General features: G+C 33.6%; 1 protein-coding gene across 1 annotated transcript in view; it reads right to left on the bottom strand.

Annotated features, from left to right (window-relative positions):
• The window catches only part of Elk (Eag-like K[+] channel), a 622,750-nt gene that overhangs the window by 20,055 nt on the left and 578,694 nt on the right, over positions 1–24,001 (bottom strand). Inside the window, exons 10-11 of the mRNA XM_089634754.1 lie at positions 19,891–20,070; positions 8,474–8,673 (exon numbers count right to left, since the gene is read on the bottom strand). Coding sequence (XP_089490880.1) covers positions 8,474–8,673; positions 19,891–20,070 — 380 coding nt within the window. The remainder of the gene's footprint in view (positions 1–8,473; positions 8,674–19,890; positions 20,071–24,001) is intronic.

The following is a 24,001-nucleotide window of genomic DNA, read 5'->3' as shown; positions in this document are numbered from 1 at the left end:
AGAAGAACTAAACGCATAAGCAGACAGACGCGGATAGCGTTTTTATTTTATTATCGAAGAAAGCAAACACTTTGTGGCTTGACATTATACAAAATGAAACAAACACTTAGTTTTAAACCACTTTATTTCGAGTTATATTCGTCGACCGGTTTCGATTGGACTCAATCTTCTTCAGGACAATAAAATATAATACTAAATTATAATACAGAGTAAGGTATAAGGTAAACATAAAAGAAAGAGAAAGTATGTAGTAGAGGGAGAGAACATCAGAGACTGGTTGGTGGAGGGGGCGGGGAAGGGGGAGGGGTAGGGGTAGGGTAGGGGTAGGGGTAGGTAACCTACATTTACCGACACTATAATACATAATACCTCCAACCACCCTATGTCACATAAACACTCCTCTTTCCACAGCATGATTCACCGGCTTGTTACTATCCCCTTATCTAATAATAATTTTTCTAATGAACTACTTACAATTAAACAAATAGCCATCAACAACGGATATGACCCCGGTCTAATTGATAAAATCCTCTCAAAAAAAAAAACGCCGAATCACAACAAATAAATTCCTATATAATGCCCTCCCAACTATTAATAATAATAATGCTGCCACTCAATGGCGTAGAATTTTGTATATAAGTAAATTGTCTTCCCTTTGCATATCTAAACTTCCTTCAGAAATAAGGCCGGCCTTCTATACTAACAATAACTTAGCAAAATTTTTAATTAATTCTAAAGACAAAGAGGAGCAATTAAGCCACTCTGGCATCTATAGACTAAATTGCAATGATTGCCCAGCAACCTATATAGGAAAAACCGCGCGAAATATAAATATTAGAGTTAAAGAACATATCAGGTGCTTAACAAACACAGGCTTCTCAGAATTTGCCGAACATTTAATCAATACTAACCACACATTTAATAAAAATACGGGAGTCCAAATAATTCATAAAAATAAAATAGGAATACGCCTGAATAACTTAGAAGCTTTGGAAATTTTCTAAATCAACGAAAAATAATTCTCAAATTTTAAATAAACAGATAGAATTAACCAACAGCCCGATTTTAAAGTTGTTTCCTTGCTCCAACCTAACCCGTAACCCCCACCCTTCCTTTGGTCCTCCCCCAACCCTCCCCCTCCCCCTCCCCCTCCCCCTTCCCCTCCCCCTCCCCCTTCCCCTACCCCTCCCCCTTCCCCTACCCCTCCCCCTTCCCCTACCCCTCCCCCTTCCCCGCCCCCTCCACCAACCAGTCTCTGATGTTCTCTCCCTCTACTACATACTTTCTCTTTCTTTTATGTTTACCTTATAACTTACTCTGTATTATAATTTAGTATTATATTTTATTGTCCTGAAGAAGATTGAGTCCAATCGAAACCGGTCGACGAATATAACTCGAAATAAAGTGGTTTAAAACTAAGTGTTTGTTTTTATTTTAGTATAATAGAGATAGTAGAGCTACCTTACGAGTACCCAGCGTCGCTCAATTTTTCTCTACTTTCTATAAATATAATATGCAACCTTCCGGATGAAATTCTCTAAATGATACTGAAAACCTTATCAAGATCCGTTGTATAGTTTAAAAGAACTAAACGCATAAGCAGACAGACGCGGATAGCGTCTTTATTTTAGTATAATAGAGATAGTAGAGCTACCTTACGAGTACCCAGCGTCGCTCAATTTTTCTCTACTTTCTATAAATATAATATGCAACCTTCTGGATGAAATTCTCTAAATGATAGTGAAAACCTTATCAAGATCCGGTGTGTAGTTTAGAAGAACTAAACGCATAAGCAGACAGACGCGGATAGCGTCTTTATTTTAGTATAATAGTGATAGTAGAGCTACCTTACGAGTACCCAGCGTCGCTCAATTTTTCTCTACTTTCTATAAATATAATATGCAACCTTCCGGATGAAATTTTCTAAATGATAGTGAAAACCTTATCAAGATCCGGTGTGTAGTTTAGAAGAACTAAACGCATTAGCAGACAGACGCGGATAGCGTCTTTATTTTAGTATAATAGAGATAGTAGAGCTACCTTACGAGTACCCAGCGTCGCTCAATTTTTCTCTACTTTCTATAAATATAATATGCAACCTTCCGGATGAAATTCTCTAAATGATAGTGAAAACCTTATCAAGATCCGGTGTGTAGTTTAGAAGAACTAAACGCATAAGCAGACAGACGCGGATAGCGTCTTTATTTTAGTATAATAGTGATAGTAGAGCTACCTTACGAGTACCCAGCGTCGCTCAATTTTTCTCTACTTTCTATAAATATAATATGCAACCTTCTGGATGAAATTCTCTAAATGATAGTGAAAACCTTATCAAGATCCGGTGTGTAGTTTAGAAGAACTAAACGCATAAGCAGACAGACGCGGATAGCGTCTTTATTTTAGTATAATAGTGATAGTAGAGCTACCTTACGAGTACCCAGCGTCGCTCAATTTTTCTCTACTTTCTATAAATATAATATGCAACCTTCTGGATGAAATTCTCTAAATGATAGTGAAAACCTTATCAAGATCCGGTGTGTAGTTTAGAAGAACTAAACGCATAAGCAGACAGACGCGGATAGCGTCTTTATTTTAGTATAATAGTGATAGTAGAGCTACCTTACGAGTACCCAGCGTCGCTCAATTTTTCTCTACTTTCTATAAATATAATATGCAACCTTCTGGATGAAATTCTCTAAATGATAGTGAAAACCTTATCAAGATCCGGTGTGTAGTTTAGAAGAACTAAACGCATAAGCAGACAGACGCGGATAGCGTCTTTATTTTAGTATAATAGTGATAGTAGAGCTACCTTACGAGTACCCAGCGTCGCTCAATTTTTCTCTACTTTCTATAAATATAATATGCAACCTTCTGGATGAAATTCTCTAAATGATAGTGAAAACCTTATCAAGATCCGGTGTGTAGTTTAGAAGAACTAAACGCATTAGCAGACAGACGCGGATAGCGTCTTTATTTTAGTATAATAGTGATAGTAGAGCTACCTTACGAGTACCCAGCGTCGCTCAATTTTTCTCTACTTTCTATAAATATAATATGCAACCTTCTGGATGAAATTCTCTAAATGATAGTGAAAACCTTATCAAGATCCGGTGTGTAGTTTAGAAGAACTAAACGCATAAGCAGACAGACGCGGATAGCGTCTTTATTTTAGTATAATAGTGATAGTAGAGCTACCTTACGAGTACCCAGCGTCGCTCAATTTTTCTCTACTTTCTATAAATATAATATGCAACCTTCTGGATGAAATTCTCTAAATGATAGTGAAAACCTTATCAAGATCCGGTGTGTAGTTTAGAAGAACTAAACGCATTAGCAGACAGACGCGGATAGCGTCTTTATTTTAGTATAATAGAGATAGTAGAGCTACCTTACGAGTACCCAGCGTCGCTCAATTTTTCTCTACTTTCTATAAATATAATATGCAACCTTCCGGATGAAATTCTCTAAATGATAGTGAAAACCTTATCAAGATCCGGTGTGTAGTTTAGAAGAACTAAACGCATAAGCAGACAGACGCGGATAGCGTCTTTATTTTAGTATAATAGAGATAGTAGAGCTACCTTACGAGTACCCAGCGTCGCTCAATTTTTCTCTACTTTCTATAAATATAATATGCAACCTTCCGGATGAAATTTTCTAAATGATAGTGAAAACCTTATCAAGATCCGGTGTGTAGTTTAGAAGAACTAAACGCATTAGCAGACAGACGCGGATAGCGTCTTTATTTTAGTATAATAGTGATAGTAGAGCTACCTTACGAGTACCCAGCGTCGCTCAATTTTTCTCTACTTTCTATAAATATAATATGCAACCTTCCGGATGAAATTTTCTAAATGATAGTGAAAACCTTATCAAGATCCGGTGTGTAGTTTAGAAGAACTAAACGCATTAGCAGACAGACGCGGATAGCGTCTTTATTTTAGTATAATAGAGATAGTAGAGCTACCTTACGAGTACCCAGCGTCGCTCAATTTTTCTCTACTTTCTATAAATATAATATGCAACCTTCCGGATGAAATTCTCTAAATGATAGTGAAAACCTTATCAAGATCCGGTGTGTAGTTTAGAAGAACTAAACGCATAAGCAGACAGACGCGGATAGCGTCTTTATTTTAGTATAATAGTGATAGTAGAGCTACCTTACGAGTACCCAGCGTCGCTCAATTTTTCTCTACTTTCTATAAATATAATATGCAACCTTCTGGATGAAATTCTCTAAATGATAGTGAAAACCTTATCAAGATCCGGTGTGTAGTTTAGAAGAACTAAACGCATAAGCAGACAGACGCGGATAGCGTCTTTATTTTAGTATAATAGTGATAGTAGAGCTACCTTACGAGTACCCAGCGTCGCTCAATTTTTCTCTACTTTCTATAAATATAATATGCAACCTTCTGGATGAAATTCTCTAAATGATAGTGAAAACCTTATCAAGATCCGGTGTGTAGTTTAGAAGAACTAAACGCATAAGCAGACAGACGCGGATAGCGTCTTTATTTTAGTATAATAGTGATAGTAGAGCTACCTTACGAGTACCCAGCGTCGCTCAATTTTTCTCTACTTTCTATAAATATAATATGCAACCTTCTGGATGAAATTCTCTAAATGATAGTGAAAACCTTATCAAGATCCGGTGTGTAGTTTAGAAGAACTAAACGCATAAGCAGACAGACGCGGATAGCGTCTTTATTTTAGTATAATAGTGATAGTAGAGCTACCTTACGAGTACCCAGCGTCGCTCAATTTTTCTCTACTTTCTATAAATATAATATGCAACCTTCTGGATGAAATTCTCTAAATGATAGTGAAAACCTTATCAAGATCCGGTGTGTAGTTTAGAAGAACTAAACGCATTAGCAGACAGACGCGGATAGCGTCTTTATTTTAGTATAATAGTGATAGTAGAGCTACCTTACGAGTACCCAGCGTCGCTCAATTTTTCTCTACTTTCTATAAATATAATATGCAACCTTCTGGATGAAATTCTCTAAATGATAGTGAAAACCTTATCAAGATCCGGTGTGTAGTTTAGAAGAACTAAACGCATAAGCAGACAGACGCGGATAGCGTCTTTATTTTAGTATAATAGTGATAGTAGAGCTACCTTACGAGTACCCAGCGTCGCTCAATTTTTCTCTACTTTCTATAAATATAATATGCAACCTTCTGGATGAAATTCTCTAAATGATAGTGAAAACCTTATCAAGATCCGGTGTGTAGTTTAGAAGAACTAAACGCATTAGCAGACAGACGCGGATAGCGTCTTTATTTTAGTATAATAGAGATAGTAGAGCTACCTTACGAGTACCCAGCGTCGCTCAATTTTTCTCTACTTTCTATAAATATAATATGCAACCTTCCGGATGAAATTCTCTAAATGATAGTGAAAACCTTATCAAGATCCGGTGTGTAGTTTAGAAGAACTAAACGCATAAGCAGACAGACGCGGATAGCGTCTTTATTTTAGTATAATAGAGATAGTAGAGCTACCTTACGAGTACCCAGCGTCGCTCAATTTTTCTCTACTTTCTATAAATATAATATGCAACCTTCCGGATGAAATTTTCTAAATGATAGTGAAAACCTTATCAAGATCCGGTGTGTAGTTTAGAAGAACTAAACGCATTAGCAGACAGACGCGGATAGCGTCTTTATTTTAGTATAATAGTGATAGTAGAGCTACCTTACGAGTACCCAGCGTCGCTCAATTTTTCTCTACTTTCTATAAATATAATATGCAACCTTCTGGATGAAATTCTCTAAATGATAGTGAAAACCTTATCAAGATCCGGTGTGTAGTTTAGAAGAACTAAACGCATAAGCAGACAGACGCGGATAGCGTCTTTATTTTAGTATAATAGTGATAGTAGAGCTACCTTACGAGTACCCAGCGTCGCTCAATTTTTCTCTACTTTCTATAAATATAATATGCAACCTTCTGGATGAAATTCTCTAAATGATAGTGAAAACCTTATCAAGATCCGGTGTGTAGTTTAGAAGAACTAAACGCATTAGCAGACAGACGCGGATAGCGTCTTTATTTTAGTATAATAGAGATAGTAGAGCTACCTTACGAGTACCCAGCGTCGCTCAATTTTTCTCTACTTTCTATAAATATAATATGCAACCTTCCGGATGAAATTCTCTAAATGATACTGAAAACCTTATCAAGATCCGTTGTATAGTTTAGAAGAACTATGCGCACAAACAGACACGGATTGGGCCTTTATTTTAGTACTAGCTGTACCCCGCCACGCGTTGCTGTGGTTCAGTCTGTCTGTCTGTGCAGATAGAGAAACAATAGCGCGTATTGCTTTTACATCCAACAGATGGTGCTGCGTTTCAAAAAAACATGTTTGTCAAAAGAATGGCGCTGTCTTTATAAAAATAAATAATGTTTTTACATATCACAGGTGACATCTATAAATATAAAAACACACACGTATTCCAATGCAACGTTGTGTAAAAATTTCAAAGCAATCGGTGAAGAATTTTCGGAGATTTAGATTTTGTACAAACGAACACTTAGGATGGGTTTTTTCACGAAATTTGTACAATTCATCAAATTTCAAAGTTGATTTTCAAGTTCTGTGAGGGTTCTATTCAAGTTCTATAATTATATCATTAATTTGAATAGAAACATCACTGAACTTGAAAATCAACTTTGAAATTTGATGAATTGTTCAAATTTTATGAAACAATCCGTCTTAACGTTTTTTTATTTAAATGTAGATAGATAGTACATATAAATATAAGGCTATTTAAATATATATATATATATATATATAGTACATATACATATACAGCGATTTAAAGATAGATAGATAGAACATATACATATACAGCTATTTAAATATCGATAGAGAGTACATATACATATACAGCTATTTAAATATAGATAGTACATATAAATCTATTCAAATATTGATAGATAGTACGTATACATATACAGCTATTTAAATATAGATAGATAGTACATATACACAGTTATACAAAATAAAGCATGCCGGAGAGTTGAAATCCATAATTATTGAATCACATCACATTTCGTGGAATTTATTTTGGTCAAAGAAACTTCCGACATTTTGTGGAAAATTTACGAAGTTGTAAAATATTAATAAAATGGAAATGATTATCGTTTTTATGCATAATTACAATAAATTAAAAGGAGATATCGAATTTCTAATTGATAAATGAGATTATTTATAAACCGATTTGAAAGGATTAATAAGAAAAAGGTATTGTTAACCTCTCTGGTTTCTTAAAAGATTGCTCTAAGTAATTTATTCTCTATTTTATTCGCTTGGTTTTAACAAGGCCTTTCTGTTGTAAAACTGAGATTTTGAAATTTTAAGAGGAAAAATCCCATTAAGATGTAAATGTATTATTTAAAATGTCGTCCCCACTTCTTCACTTTCTTTGGGATCTTTGTTGAAATCTAAATAATGTACCTTTCCCGTGTAATCTGTAAGTCTTTGTTAATGCGATTGTCAAAACGGTTCACTGGGTAAGTCAGAAAGAAAATAATGGAGTTTGTCCTTTTACGTCGAAATATATGGTTGATGTATCAAGATTTTTATATTTATACATATATTTTTTAAAGAAAGACAAACATTCCCGGGTTACGAATAACCTGACAATATTTGAAAATCTCCTACTATCACCACAGTAAGCGGAAAATGTTATTTGTGTTGTGATGGAGGACAACTTTGTGTTATTCTCGTGAAAATGGTAAATGGTACATGTTGGGTTCTGATGCCAAAGGAATCAATGACCCAAAAAACAAACGAGGGTTTGAGCATCTGAGTGCTGCGATGTTTGAAAAACTTGGTTGTCAATTTGAACCAATTATTTGAAAAACTTAATATGAGGATGGGTTGTCTCATGTCGTCACATTTTGATGTGTGGGTCTGCATTTTGGAATAATAATAAAAAAAATAATCACCCCGTTGGGAGCAACGGGCAAATCGCTAGTTATGTAGGTATCTTTTATGAGCCCTCGGATGTATGTTGTGGTTCATGTTGTCGTTGTTATTTTGGATGTTTTTGTGGATGTTGTTGTGGTTGTCATGTTTGTAGTTTTGGTTGTGTTTGTGATTGTTGTTGTGGGTTTGGTTGTGAATGTGGTTGTTGTAGTGATTGTTGTGATATTGGGTCTTGGATGTGGTTGTGGTTGCGGTTGTGGCTGTAGTTGTGGTTGTTGTTATTTTGGGTCTTGGATGTGGTTGCGGTTGTGATTGTGGTTGTGTTTTTTGTTGTGGTAGTTGTTATGTTGGGTCTTGGATGTGGTTGTTGTTATGGTTGTTGTTGTGGTTGTGTTGTGGTTGTTATTGGAGTCGGTTCGGGTCAGGTCTACGTTTTGGAATAATAATAAAATGTAATGTGATTGCAACGAGCAAAACGATAGTTATATGTAGGTGTCTATTGTGAATAATGTTGTAGTCCTTACTTCATGCATGTCGATGCCATGGTTAAGCGACCACATGGTCTGGAAGTAGTCCTGCATGCGCTGCTTCAGCTCCTTGGGGATCTGGTGTAGCGTCAGGAAGTCCTTCAGGTCACGCCACTTGCACTGGTACAGAGACCTGCGCGAGTACATGCGCTGGATGATGGCTGTCACGTTACCGAACACCACGGCGTGCATCAGGGCTAAACAATAAAGCAATTTTATTTTTTTTAGAAACGATAAATACTTCGTGAGAAAATTTTCAACATCTCTGATAGTTCGAGCTATAAGACATAGATGGCTCTAGTGTAGATAGATCAAAGAGGTTATATAGTTATCCAACAGATGTCGGTAGTACATTATAGGATCGCCCCTCCATGGTGGGTGCCGATACGGGGAGCCGCAAGGTTTCGAAAATCAGAGTACATAATATTTATTTATTTATTTACGCCCAGTGAGCTTTTATATTTATTTATTTATTATTACACGCCCTAATGGGCTTTTACACACTACAAGGTTTAATAGTTGAGTATCACAGTTATTATAAATTCTACAAAATTAAAACAATAAAGGAAACATAATACAACGAAAAAAGAAAAAAAAATTAAATGTTACAACAAAAGCATATAACAAAATAAAATACATTAGTAAAAATGATAAGAAGTCTCACATAAATAGATATTCAAAATAAATATATATATATTGCGGAAATTATAGATGTCTATTTGTGTCTCGATGTATAAAAGAATTGAAATAAACAATATTTATTTTGATTATTTTTAAGATGAAATATATCTCCCAGATCAGAATATTTATTTCCAAGACTGTGAAGTCTTGGAATCGGGAAATTTTGATAAGACAGTGTCCTGGTATTATAAAAATAAAAGGGTAGTAAATTTCGGCAAGATATTTTGGGTATGTGGTTGCTGATTAATTGGAGTAACTCAGGACAGTCAATCTTGTAATGAAGTATTTTATGTAGTATTATTAAATCTGTGTTTATTCTTCTTTCTGAAAGTTTTAATAGGGACAATTTATCTAGTAAGTAGTTGTAATCAATGTTTTCTACAGAAATATGCAATTTATAGTTTATATACTTCAGGAACTTATGTTGAATCTTTTCAATGTTATCGGAATGAATATTGTAAAAGGGAGACCATAACGTAGAGTTATACTCTAGTTGGCATCTAACAAGGGTTTTGTACAACATGATAAATGTGCCAAAATTATTGAAATCTTTTGAAACTCTCAAAACAAATCCAAGAGTCTTAAGAGCCTTATTGATAATGTTACTAATATGATACACAAAAGTAAGTTTGCTATCGAACAATATACCTAGGTTAATAATTTCACTGACGCAATTTAAGTTTTTAATATAAAAATTTAATAGAAAAAATATTGGATTATTTATTCTGTAAAAATTAATGAACTGACATTTCTTTATGTTCAATGCAAGTTTGTTGATAGAGCACCATTCAAAAAGATTTCTAAAAATAGTTTGTAATATAATGCAATAATTTACGTTATTAATCTCTTTATAAAGTTTCAAATCATCAGCAAAAAGTAATACTTTTATGTTAGTTAATATATATACAATGTCATTTATGAATATAATAAACAAAATGGGCCCTAAATGAGAGCCTTGTGGCACTCCACTTGTGGCTATAAATGTGTAAGAATTGGTGCCATTTATTTTCACACTAAGACTTCTTTTGGACAAATAACTAATAAACCAATTGAATAAACTACCATAAAATGGAGAGGACGTTAGCCTCCAGGCCGTCCTACACACGCGTTCAAGATTAAAATAGTTTTTTTTGTCTACAAAGACACAGTGTTTTGTTGTTCATTCACAACAGTACCTGAATATTCTTCGTCATCTCCTTATCTTCTCCACTACCTTCAGCATCACAACATACGTTGATCGGCGAAGCCATAATCCCACTGGCTCAAGAGGGTTGGGAGCAGTTGGGACTCACATAAACAAATCTAAAAGTTCCAGACGAGTTATAACGTCATCGGAACGATAATGATAACTGATTTGTAACATGTGACACTACGGTATGGACCCAATCGCCACTTTCTAAAATTGGAAAGTTTGATAGGTTTAAAAAAATATTCATGGAATTTTTATAATTTTTTTCAGTTCTTTAATATTTTAATAAATCGATAATTAATTAGAGAGAAATTTTAAAGCAATACAGAATAAAATTATTGTAGGATTTATGAAGCTGAAAGTGGTTATAAATTATTTCCCTCAGAATCCATGCCTTTCAAATATTTTTTTTGTTTATTATCTTTTATAGAATAATTATTAATTTTTTGACAAATTAGAGAGATGATCAGAATTTTCTTTTCGAGTTAAATCTCGATAGTTGCCTAGCAATTAACGCTTTCTTGAAAATGGAAAAAGCGCAGACACTCGAAACATTACGAAATCTGTTTTCCAAAATTTACCCTAGCAAATTTAAACAAAAGAAACACATTTCAAATCAGAATACAAAAAAAATTCTAATTTTCTTGTAGAAATATTACATTATATAGGTAATTGACTGAATTCTTCACATAATCAGTTCAAATTTTGAAAATACACTTAAATTCAAAGCAATTTTGAGTTCATTGAATCAGATTTTACTCAGGACTAATGAAGGCACAGTCAAGCGAAAACTGTATAATTAAAAATACCAAAGGATACCACTTTTTTTTCGAGGAATCGATAAGTTAATGATTGACAGAACAACCTATTGAATTGAATATTCTGTGATTTTTGAAAGAAGTTCATTCTCATTTATTTAATAGACCTGTATCTTCCGTTCTTGTTCATTTTGTCTTTGCTAGAGAGAATATAAAAATACAAACATAAAATATATTGTGGATATGCTTCTCGTACCTTCATAATGGACTAGAAGAATAATTCCAGAAGGAACCTTACGTAGTATATTATTTAAATACCTGCCCGAAGAAAAGGTTTTCGTATTGTAATGGGATAAATTACTTATGCTATCAACGGGGTCGAGGGATTCCAGAGGATTAAGTTATAATAATAGAGGAGCAAACCTACAAAAATAGGACAAACGCAGGTCGAGATACCGGAATTAATCTATCCAGGATCTATGAAATTAGGGTTTAAAAATATCGGATAATTCCGGCATTAAACCGCAGACAGGAAGGCGGGTTTGTTAAAAAGAAGCTCGCTCTTTTGTGGGTAGGCTATGAAAGGCTTTCGAGTAATAGTGAGGCTTTGAGCGAAGTTTGGAAGTGTAGTGCTCCTCACAAAGAGACAGGAGGGAATGGGGAGTGACATGGGGTGGAGAAGAGATGGGGGTCGGGGGAGGAGGTGGCTCTTTGGCGGGAAGTGGGATTGAGAGGGAAGTGAGTGTGCAGGGAAAATGTAAAGAAGTTGCAGTTTAGTTTAAATTATTTCAAACTTAATGAAAGGAAGTTATTTGTAAATACTAAAACTGCATATTTACTGTGAAAATATTCACTGTTGCAAATATCTGTAATTATACGCCATAGAATCAGAGATGTGCAAAATGGGTACCCAAAACCATTTGAAATGCAAAATGGAAATGGGTCAAAACTTTTCCATTTGAAAATGCAAAATGCAAAATGGTTTTTAGAAAAGCATTTCAAATGCAAAATGCAAAATACCTATTTTCAAAATGCATTGAAAATGCAAAATGGTTTCTCTGGTCAAAAAATTAAAATAATTATAGAATTTTTAAACAATTTTGTCATTTAATAATGGACATCAATGTAGAACAAACATATTACATGATGTTAAATCCAAAAACACTACGACTACAGATTATGAAACCACAAAAAATTTGCGCGGGACTAATGTTGCCAACGTAAAAACATAGAAAATGCTATCTAACATTTAATATTACAGCGTCGGCCATGTTCAGTATTTGAATCAGTATTTTTTGTAATGGTATCACTCAATTGCCAGGTCTCCTACCAGGGAGCAACTTGACAAATGTAAATTATCTCTCGTAGCGATGTTGAGGACTGACTGATATTTGGGGCTTATGAAAAAAAGATGAGTGGAGAAAGTAGGAAGAATGTTGCAAAAAAGCATTTAAAATGGAAAATGCATTGAGAAAAGCATTTAAAATGCAAAATGCAAAATGGTTTTTAAAAAAGCATTTAAAATGCAAAATGGAAAATACCCATTTTGCATTTTGCATTTCCATTTGAAATGGATTTATTTGAAATAAAGCACATCTCTGCATGGAATGATATTTTTTAACGAAAGCAAACATTTCTAATCGCTAAAGAAAATAATATCAACTACAATCGATGAACATATCTATAAACCAGACAAAGACGAAACAGAAAGAAAAAGTAACGGTTGCAGCTGGGACACGAACCCAAAATCTTTAGTCTAACCGAGTCTGGCGTCTCTACCAAATTTAACTATTTGCCACCTCATTAAATTCCGTAATTTTTATCAATCTTTAACTTCCACTTTTGAATCACTAACATTATCTTTCTTCAATTATTTCCCAATTTTTTGGCTGCCATCTTTTTGGGGTGATTGTAAAGTTCTAAATATATTTACAATCTAGATTGGGTCTCGGATAAGTCTAACTCATTTTATTTAGATGAGACATCTATTGACTTTTTCGATAAGGTTAGAATAAATATTCAATTTTATTAGGGATAACTAGAGATGGCAAAATTTAACATTAATTTTCAGATTTTTTAGCATTAACAATTGGAAATTTAGCGTTTTTTAGCATTTTGAGGCATAATTTAGCGTTTTGTAGCAAAATAAAAAAAAACGTATTTCCTGAATGTTTTTAGCGCATATTTTAAGTATTTTTGGTAAAATATATGTTAAACCTTCATTTGCAAGTATTTCCATGTGAAAGATTTTAAGTAATTAATTTTAATATTAAATTAATAAGGAAGGAAACTCTAAGTACGGGTCGAACACAAACACAACAAATGCAGATTGCGATTAACATCAATAGGCGTAATTTATTTCGCACAATTTGTGTAATGTCAAAGGGCAATTTTAGCCTACAGTACAAAAATATTAAATATTTACACATAAAATAGTAACAAAATTATAAAAATTCGTAGGAAAGGCTTCCAAAAATGAAATAAAGTAGGCATAATACTTTTCCCTGCACATTCACATGAAACTACCTTCCTTATGCATTTTTCTCAATTCTTCTTTAGTTGTACTGGACTCAATATTACTGTATCAGCTTCTCCAATTTGTATGGTTCTTTGACTTCTGAAATACGCTATATTCTCGGAAAGCGTTTAAATTTAGCGTACAGTAAAAATTAAAAATATTAAATATTTACACATAAAATAGTAACAAAATTGTAAAAAGATGTAGGACAGGCTCCCAAAAATGAAATAAAGTAGGCATATTTGAAATACAGGTAAATACAAAAAACAATGGAAAAGGCACATTACTGATTGAATGATAGCATTGCGCACGTTTCAATATTGGGCTCCTTCATTCTCGTACGCCTGTCAGTCAGTACTAAATTGTAGTGACTGAAAAAATGCTCTGCATCAACACTATTTACAGGGGCCCAAATTGTCTGTAGGGCTGGCCCAGCAAAGGCAGAGTTTGTCACTTTCATTGCCATCAATCACGTTTTTCGCGTTAATTCGCGAAATAGAAATCACTGGAGACACTTTCAAATGCCTTGAAACGCAAAGAAAACTAATAAATGCCCTATTTTCGAACCATAAATATTTTTTCGCGTTTTTAGTTAAAACGAAATTTTGCCACCTCTAGGGATAACTTATAGAAGCTTATAACCTCATTGTAATATTTAATCATTACAGAAGAACCTCAATGAAAATATGAACAGTCAAAGACACGGTTGCAACTGGGCTCGAACCCAGTTCCTCTAGTCTTACTGGAATTGACGTCTCTTCCAATTACTCATTATCATTACATTCTGTGAAGTACTGACATTATCCTCTTCAATTATTTCTCATATTTTTTTAATATTTATTATAGCCTTATCGAAAAAGTCATTAGATGTCCCGTAAAAATTAAATTTGACAATTTAGTGCTTTATTGTTTAGATCTACATTTTTGTAATCAAAATGTTTTCGTTTCATAAAATTCCAAAACATTTCGTGCAATGTATTTTGGAATCTGACTCTTCGGACGATAAGAATCAACAGCCAATTAGTTTGTCCTTGGGCCCAGGAAAATTTTCAGAAAATAGTTATAGGTTTGCATTTATAAAATTATTACAAACTTATAACTTTTTACAAATTTATAACAAACTTGCCACACTTTTTTAATTTTTTTTTATTTGGTACATTATTTTTTACAATTTATGTTTTCCAGTAATGTAGGCCTCACTGGGTAGCTTGCCCGGGCTGAGGCCTTCATTTTATAATATGAAAATATAATCTAGGTACATATTATTTAAAGAAAAAATAATACATTTAAAAATAAAATAATACATTTAAAAAGAAAATAATACATTTAAAATTAAAAAATAATATAATGAAAATAATCTTGTGTGTTTGTGAGTGATGTGTGTTTATATTGGTTTTGTGTGTTACGTGTAGGTTTTATTTTTATTTTATGCTATGACATTTTGGTAATATTGTCTTTTTTTGTTCTTTAATCCATTTTGTAATTTTTTGTGTGAATTTATTTTTATTTACCTCAATTTTAATTTCAAGTTTTACACTGTTGAAAGCTTTTATAGCATGGTATTGGTAGTGTCTTTGTCCACAGCTTGAATTTACTGTCGGAGTTTTTATGTTTTATTTGTACGCTTGTCTAACTGGTCTGTTAGTGTTATTTTGTGTATGTTGAAATTTATTTTTTTTGTCAAAAATGTAGTTTAGTAGTGTTTTAACGTATAATTGGCGTATATCTAGTACGTCACAGCTGAAGAATATTTGGTCTGTATCGGTCAGTCTATGTTTTTTAGTATTACCTTTAAGATCGTTTTCTGTGCGGTTTCTATATAATTGATAGCCGAGTTTGTTGCTCCTCCCCAAGCAATAATTCCATATTCTATTATTGATTGGCAAAGTGCAAAAAATATTGTTTTCAATTGTTTTATTTTATATATGTTTCTTATGTTTAGGAAAATGTGTATTGTTTTGAGAAGTTTATTTATGATTTGTTTGATGTGAGGTATCCATCTAAGGTTATGGTCAATTACGATTCCTAGATACTTTATTTGTTCAGTTTTTTCTAGAGGAGGGCAATCGCAGATGTTGGTGTTTAAACATTCGTGTATTTTTATGGTGTTTGTGTTGTTTTTTGGCTGTCCCGTGCTTTTTATACTGTATGTTGTGAATTTTGTCTTTGATATGTTAAGTGTAAGTATGTTTTAAAACTTTTCTTCAAACTCTTGTTAAATAACAGTTTTTTGATAGAATATAAAGCAGGTTACTGAATATCTCATCAGAGGGTCTAGCACCGTGAAACTTTACAATATTGGATCGATAGGCGTAACTACCGATGATTACGCACATGAGCACGGTTGAACTGTTGATAGCCAGATCGATATTCACAGAGCAGATATACGCTGGCAACAAAGGTGCATCAATCTATGAATTAAAATTCCTAAAAGTCAGACGGCTACGTGTAACTTAAAAATACTAATAAATTGACAATGTCAAATTGAAATAATAACTTTAATATACTTTGGCAGACCGCACGTATTTTGGAGACTAAAAAGATATTGATTAACTGGTGAGGTCTTTGAGATCTCACGAGGAAAGGAATCAATTGATCGCGTCTTAGATGAATTAATTCAATCTATGTTAGTCTGTCCTATCCATTGTACCTAATCTTCAATAAATCTCTTAAAACAAGTCAATTCCACAATAGCTGGAAATCTAGCTATCTCACTCCAGTATTAAAAAGGGTTCTAAAAATTATGTATGCAATTACATACCTATTTGTATTCTATCTAGTATACCTAAGCTCTTAAACAAAATATCCTCTAATATTAAACACGTTATTACCAATTGCCAACATGGGTTTGTCTCATCTAGATCTACTCTCACAAACCTTACAGTATATGTAAACTATATAAATACAGCATTGACTAACAGGAAATAGGTAGACTCCGTATATACCGATTTTCCAAGGCGTTCGATAAGGTCTGCCACAAAATACTAATCAATAAACTTGTAAAATATGGGATAAGTGGTAATTTACTGGCATGGTTGATCAGTTACTTATCTGATCACTTTTTGTTAAGATTAATGACTCTCTATCCTATGAATTTATTGCTACCAGTGGAGTCCCACAAGGTTCACACCTGGGACCTTTATTATTTATCGTATTCATCAATGACGTTACCAGCATTTTCTACAATGTCGAAGTTTTACTTTTTGCTGACGATATGAAGTTATTTAGGGTCATTAATGATGTGTACGACTGCATAATCTTGACAACTTTTCAAATGGTGTTCTAGTAATAAACTGCAACTAAATATTAACAAATGCCAAGTTATGAGGTTCCACAAAATCAAACACCCAATAATGTATAATTATTCATTGTGTAATGTTGACTTAATCAATTTAATCGAAATACTTGACCTAGGCATAATGTTTTATCAGAAACTCTGCTTTGTATCTCACATAACTTCCATCGCTAACAGGGCTATGAAAATGTTAGGTTTTATAATAAGAATTTCCAAGGATTTTAAAAATATCAACACATTAAAAATTCTGTTCACATCTCTCGTTAGAAGTATTCTAGAATACAACTCTACAATTTGGTCACCTGTCTTTAATAATCACATTAATACCATTGAAAGAGTCCAACGTAAATTTTTGAGGTGTATTAATTTTAGGCTTGGGATTCCTTTAGAAACAATAGATTATGATTTCTTATTACATTCATTGAAATTGCTTAAGTTAAGTGATAGAAAAAATATTTTTGATCTTATCTTTTTACACAAAATGATAAATTATCAGTTGGATAGCCCTGACATATTAATGATGATTCAATTTGATGTACCTACCATTAGATCAAGGTCCTCTAGTATGTATTATTGTGACAATTATACCACAGTCTCAGGATATAACTCAGTTATAAATAAGTTGCACACACTTGGGAACATTTATGCTAAAATCGCAGATACTTTTAATATTCCCCTTGTAAAGTATAAAGCTGCACTAATAACACATTTTAACGCCACTTATTTAAATGAGGTCACTACATAACAGGCTATTGTCATTGCTTCTTTCTTTACTGTTATTTTATTTGTTATGTTTTAACTTAATTCAATTCTTTAAGTTCGTGTACACGATTTATTTCAATTTTAAGAGCTTAGTTTACCTCCATTTATTATCAAGCCAGTTACTTTGCATAACGAACGGCATCATCCTAAAAGTTGTGCATATTGAAAGCTTATCCGACAACTTGGAGGTCGCGCTAAAAGCAGCGGCTATTGTCTACCGAGTGTCGGAATCATATTCTGACAGTGCTCGCAAATAAGTAACTAACCATAGACGACGGATTTTGTCAATACCGCTTTGAATTATGGTTTTACGATCGTCCGTGGCCTCTTGAGTTAGTTTCCCTGAGATATTTTCTTTTTCTTAATGAATGTTTTTCGATTTCGGAAAGAGACAGATAAGTGCTTTCATGAAGAGTTAAATACGGTTAAATAATGGATTCGTTTTACGATTTCGACCTTACCTTAATTATTTAGCCCCAGCAAATAATTACACCGATCCATTTTACTTGCTAATTAAGTTAGCACGTATTTGGGATAAAAACTAAACACAAAAGAAAAAAAACAAAATTTATGAAAAGGATGGTTACGTGATTATCCCTTTTCAGCCAATGCTTCGGAAAACCATACAGAATCCTTTTTTTCTTCTCATGCGATAATAAATATGTAATTACGTTATACGTTATTACGTAGATAGGAAAACATTGGATTTGATAAACACAACAGGTTTTTTTAACATAAAATTACACCTTTTTAACGCCCTCTGTGACAATATACACATTTTGGGAAAAGCATGTCTCAAAGACAATTAAATACAGTGAAAAATTAATTGACACCCTTTCAAATGTAAACCAAATTAGGCAAAACGTCTTTTTACCTCTCAAAAATAAGCTAGTCTTTATTTTATTTTAGTTTATTAAGGAAAATAACAGTTTTACAATTTGATATTGCTATATAATTAGGAAAGTAGCGTTGGGCGATAGTGCTACATTATAAGTGGGCCCCCGTGTTCGTATAGTACGCGATGGGTGTCAGTGCAATATAATACGAGGTGCGGGGTTTGAGTACCAGTCAACCGACATCAACCTCGGTCTAGCTCATTCAAGGTACGATATCGACTCTTACCCAAGCCGGGAGGTGAGCTTTCATTTTCTGCTACTTCATTCAGAGCGGGACAGGGGTTCGATAATGACAAAAGAGTGATAGTTTTATATGGCAGGGCAAGCCGCCAGCCCCTAAGCCGCGTGGGTCGTTAGTTCTGAAAATTGCCGCCAGGATGGCGATAGCGTGTGATAGCATTAATTATTATTACATACGACTACATAAAAATATAAATAATTACATGTTGCATTAACTAGTGAAGTTTCCACATAAAATTCATGTTACATACAGAAAAAAACATAAATAACAGAAAAAGATAAAAAAACACCTAAATGAAAGTAACTGAGATATCTCAGATATCGTACACTCCTTAATGAAAATAACTGAGATATCTTAGATATTTACACACATTAATGAAAATAACTGAGATATATAGATATCTTACACAGCGTAATGAAAATAACTGAGATATCTTAGATATTTTACACACCTTAATGAAAACAACTGAAATATCTTACACACCGTGATAAAAATAACGAGATATCTTCGATATCTTACACACCTTAATGAAAATAACTGAGATATCTTACACACCATAATGAAAATAACTGAGATATCTTCGATAGCTTACATACCTTAGTGAAAATAACGGAGATATCTTAGATATCTTGCAAACAGCAGGGGGAGAGTGTGCGACACAATAACAATTTGATTTAATTTTCTCCAATATGCATTTAGTAAACTGAACTAAGGACAAATGGAAAATATCGGCGTCTGAAAATATATTACTGTATTTTGTGCAAGTCCTTCTGAAAAATGAATGTTGTGTGTAGTTAGTTTTTGAGGGTGGGATGTGGAATAGTTTCTTTGACCGTGTGTTTCGAACTGGACAGAGGAAATGAACATTTTCCAGAAGGTAGTCGATGTCAATAGCGTTGTGGATAATTTTGAATAAAAATTTTTTGTCGGATAATTTTACTTTAAAAGTGTATTTTTTTCGATTACGCAAGTCACACATATTATGGTTATGTAAAATACATGTATTTTACATAACCATACAACATTATTAACCACACAATATTATTTTAAAATCGAATAGATTATTTAACAAACCTCCGATGAGCATGGTGCAAATGCTAAAGACCTTCTCGCTGCTGGTGTTGGCGGACACGTTGCCGAATCCAACGCTGGTGAGACTGGAGCAGGTAAAGTACAGCGCGGTGATGTAGTTCTCACTGTTAGACACGTTGTCCACCGATACCTTCAGGCGCTCGGCGAGGGTGTGCAGCCAGCCTAAACAACAAAACATATCAATTTATCAGTTGGATACTCATTTTGACGATAATGTAGTAGAATGATAAAAGGTATAGGTTTTCCTAATGATTTATGTGTTTGTAACTAACTAACTAACCATCACGCCGTTTCCCTGAAGGGGTAGGCAGAGATGACGGACCGCCAAACAACTTGGTCTTGACACACACTTCTTGCCTCATTAACATTCATACATACTCTTCTATTACCTATTCTGACTCTTGACATGGTCCGACTCGAGTATATCTGATTCACTTGATCGTGCCATGTCTTCCTTGGACGTCCCCGACTTCTACTACCATTCGCATTTGCATCATATATCCTCCTTATACTCCTTTCTTCGCTCATTCGCTCTACATGCCCAAACCATCTAAGCGTCCCTTTCTTAATCTTACTCATTACGCTTACATCAGCCTTGCATTCTTTTCGGATCTCCACATTCCTCACACGATCATACATGGTTTTACCACACATAAGCCTCAGGGATCTCATTTCAACAGCATTCAATCTACTTTCTTTGCCAGTTCCATGCCTCACTTCCATACATCAGGGTAGGTACCAGCACTCCATTGTGGACTGCTAACTTCGCATCTTTGGACAATTTTCGTTAGTGCCAACTGCGTTCAGTCCTCCATTAATGGAGTTACCTGCATTTACCATTCTTTCAATATCTCTGTCAGTCTTCCCATCTATCTTAAACATACTCCTAAATATACAAACTCATCCACCTGCTCCAAGTATTCCTCATTCACAACTATATTTCACACTGTTTTCGTACTCTCTCTTTTACTAACTTAACACCATTACTTTAGACTTACTTCATCATTAACTAATTGTTCATGCATACTTCGTTCATCCTAGACATGAGAGCCTGTAGATCATCCATATTATTAGCAATCAGCATACAACAGGCAACATACTTTAAGATTACTCAAATTCGTGCCCAATCCCACCTCTTTCAATTCTCGCATACAATTATCCATGTATAGATTGAATAACCACGGTGATATTACGCAGCCGTGTTTGATATCAAACCACCCCGTAAAACCACCGTTCACCCTAACACATTCAACGTTTCTCTCATACAGAGACGCAATTGCCTGAGTCAGATTCGTATTCACTCCATACTTGGACAACACCTTCCATAGCTTTTTCCTGTCGACTCGGTCGTATGCTTTTTGTAGATCTACAAAGGCACAGAAAAGTTTCTGATTTTTTGCCAAAAACTTCTCAGTGAGCATACGCAATGAGAAGATCTGATCCATTCATTCCCTTCCACTCATAAAAGCTCTTTGCACATCCCATTTTTTATCCTTTGTTTCCTTTATTACCCGTTCAATCAAAATTCTACCACAGAACTTGCCAACTAACATAGCAGGATAATAGCCCTATGATTCCCGCATTCCATTCGTGACCCTTTACCTTTGCACAACGGCATGATCACAGCCCTTCTCTAATCTAAAGGCGTGTAAACCTCCTTTGAAAATTGGTTAAAATCTCCTTTAAAATATTCAGCAGCAATATTGTCGATACATATATTGAAGTTTCAATGTCTCTCAATAGATGTGGTTAGGATTTACATGAAAGAGACTGTCAGCCGTTTGGGTCTAATAAACGAATGGTTACAAAGATAGCCTATCTACAGGTGAGACTATCAGAACGCGCCAATAAACAGAGCGATTCATCTGTTAACGACTTGATGCTGCACTGACCATCGACATTTTCAACGTCACTTAACAGACAGTGTAACAAATGTAACAAAACACAATAACGACACCTATTGAATATTCATTTGATATTGTTGTCTTTAGTATTGTTTTAAATCTTCAATACAGGTAAGTTATTTATTTACTTCTACTACAAGATGTCCCAAAGAAATGTAAGCATACTTTTCGTGATTATAAAAACAGTAAATATATTTAGATGTTTTACAGATTAAAAGTAGAAATTAAAGAAAACAGAATTTTTTTAGCCAGCCGAAATGTTCAAATTGATTTCCATTTTTAGCAATGGATTGGAACTGGAAGAAAATAATTAGAAAGAATGAGGTATTAAGGTGTGTATATATTTTGGGACATCCTGTATTTGTTATTGCTCTACTTGTTAACATATAATTTTTTACCATTTTTCATTTGCAGTATGTGTTCTAAATTTTAATTTTTCACCGATTTTGGTGTATAATTGAGACTATGAAAAATAAATAAACAAATATCAAAATGTCAAGCTCTTTACTCCAAGAATAGTAAAACATATACACACATATACTAATTAGTACTAATTACAACAACCTTTTAGAGAATGTTTCTTTTTCATATTTTTTTGTAGTAGAACTTTGGCAAGTGAGTATGTTGTACGTATGCAAGAGTCCTTTGCCTTAGCAAAAATGTCAGGAATAAAATGGAAAAGTGGGCGTCGATTGTAGGCATAAGATGACGTCTCTCATTACAGCTGACGGTTATGGGCGATAGCACTCTACCCCAAAGCTCGTCAAGAAGCCTATATTAAAATGACACCTTCAGAGATTTTCAGTTGTACAACGGTGAAATACATACGAATTGAAAAAAATCGTTACCAAAAAAGGTTTTTCTGATAATGATAAAAGTTACAGAATGGTAACATTTTTGCTTCTTTTCTGGTTGGCAGAAGTTTGTGGGTTTTAAATTTGTAAAACAATGTTAGTAAAAGCAATCAAAATGGGTTTGATTGAGATCCAAAGCTTTGAAAAAGAGGATAAAGTGTCATTGTAACATTTTCCATACCCTTAAACTTTTATTGCGATACACGCTAGAAACTGACAACTGTTGATAATCATCACGACAATAATTTTATACTTTCAGTGGGCGTTTTAAAATCTGTATTACAAAAAAATAAACTCGTAAAAAACAAAGTTTTTTTGCTAAAATGTATCTATTTTTAAATGTCTTTAAAAACTATTTTAAATGTCTTTGAAAACAATTTTAAATGTCTTTCAAAACTATTTTAAATGTCTTTCAAAACAAATTTAAATGTCTTTCAAAACTATTTCAAATTTCTTTCAAAACTATTTTGAATGTCTTTGAAAACAATTTTTTTTGTTTGACAGAGATTTTTGCCTTCCTTCCCAGAGACTGGAGTTGGCTGTGCTAACAACTTCGCAAAATGCCGATCGGGTAAGACCGAAATTTATTTCGTATATTTAATTTCGTATTTTTAAAAAAGGACAATAAGACACAACAATTTAGTGAATTAAACAATTAACAAACAGTGAAACATAACGAAATTTAAAGTTTATCCTAAATATCTAGAACCTATTAAGGTTTTTATTAAAAAACGGTGTTTTTTACTTTAAAACAATATGAATCCACATCAATTCATGGATTCTGCGAAGGAGGCAATTGATGATTTATTGAATTGTGTTCAAGATAAAGTGAATAAATTTAATAAAGAACAAATTAACTTAATTACAACAAAAACAAGTGCTATATTTAACTGGATGGGACATCTAACTCTTCAGTTATCTGAAGCAAAGGGAAAAATAGTCGAACCAACATTTGGATACGGCAAAGTAGCTGAAAACCAAAATAAAACATTGGAAAGTGATTACAAATTAATAGTTTCATCGAACAATGCTGACGAATCTTCAGAAAATATACAAAATAAAATCAGGAAGAAAATTAACTTAAGTAAGATTGGTGCAAAAGTGATTGGTGTTAATGCGATATCTAAAAATAGAATACTTATAAAATGTTCGACAAAGTACGATGCGGAAAAAATGAGTAAAGCTATTGGAGACGAGTTCAAAGACATCAGCGCTACAGAAATTAAAAAGAAAAGACCAACTATAATACTTAAGGGCATTGCTAATGACTATAATAAGGATGATATAATACAAGATATAATCGAACAGAATGAAGATATCAAGGATGTGATGATA

Source organism: Hesperophylax consimilis, chromosome 8 (assembly GCF_061612785.1).
Source record: "Hesperophylax consimilis isolate HC1 chromosome 8, BYU_Hcon_1.0, whole genome shotgun sequence".
Taxonomy (NCBI): Eukaryota; Metazoa; Arthropoda; class Insecta; order Trichoptera; family Limnephilidae; genus Hesperophylax; species Hesperophylax consimilis.
Note: the sequence above shows the minus strand (reverse complement) of the source record. Positions and strands in the feature narration are given on the sequence as shown.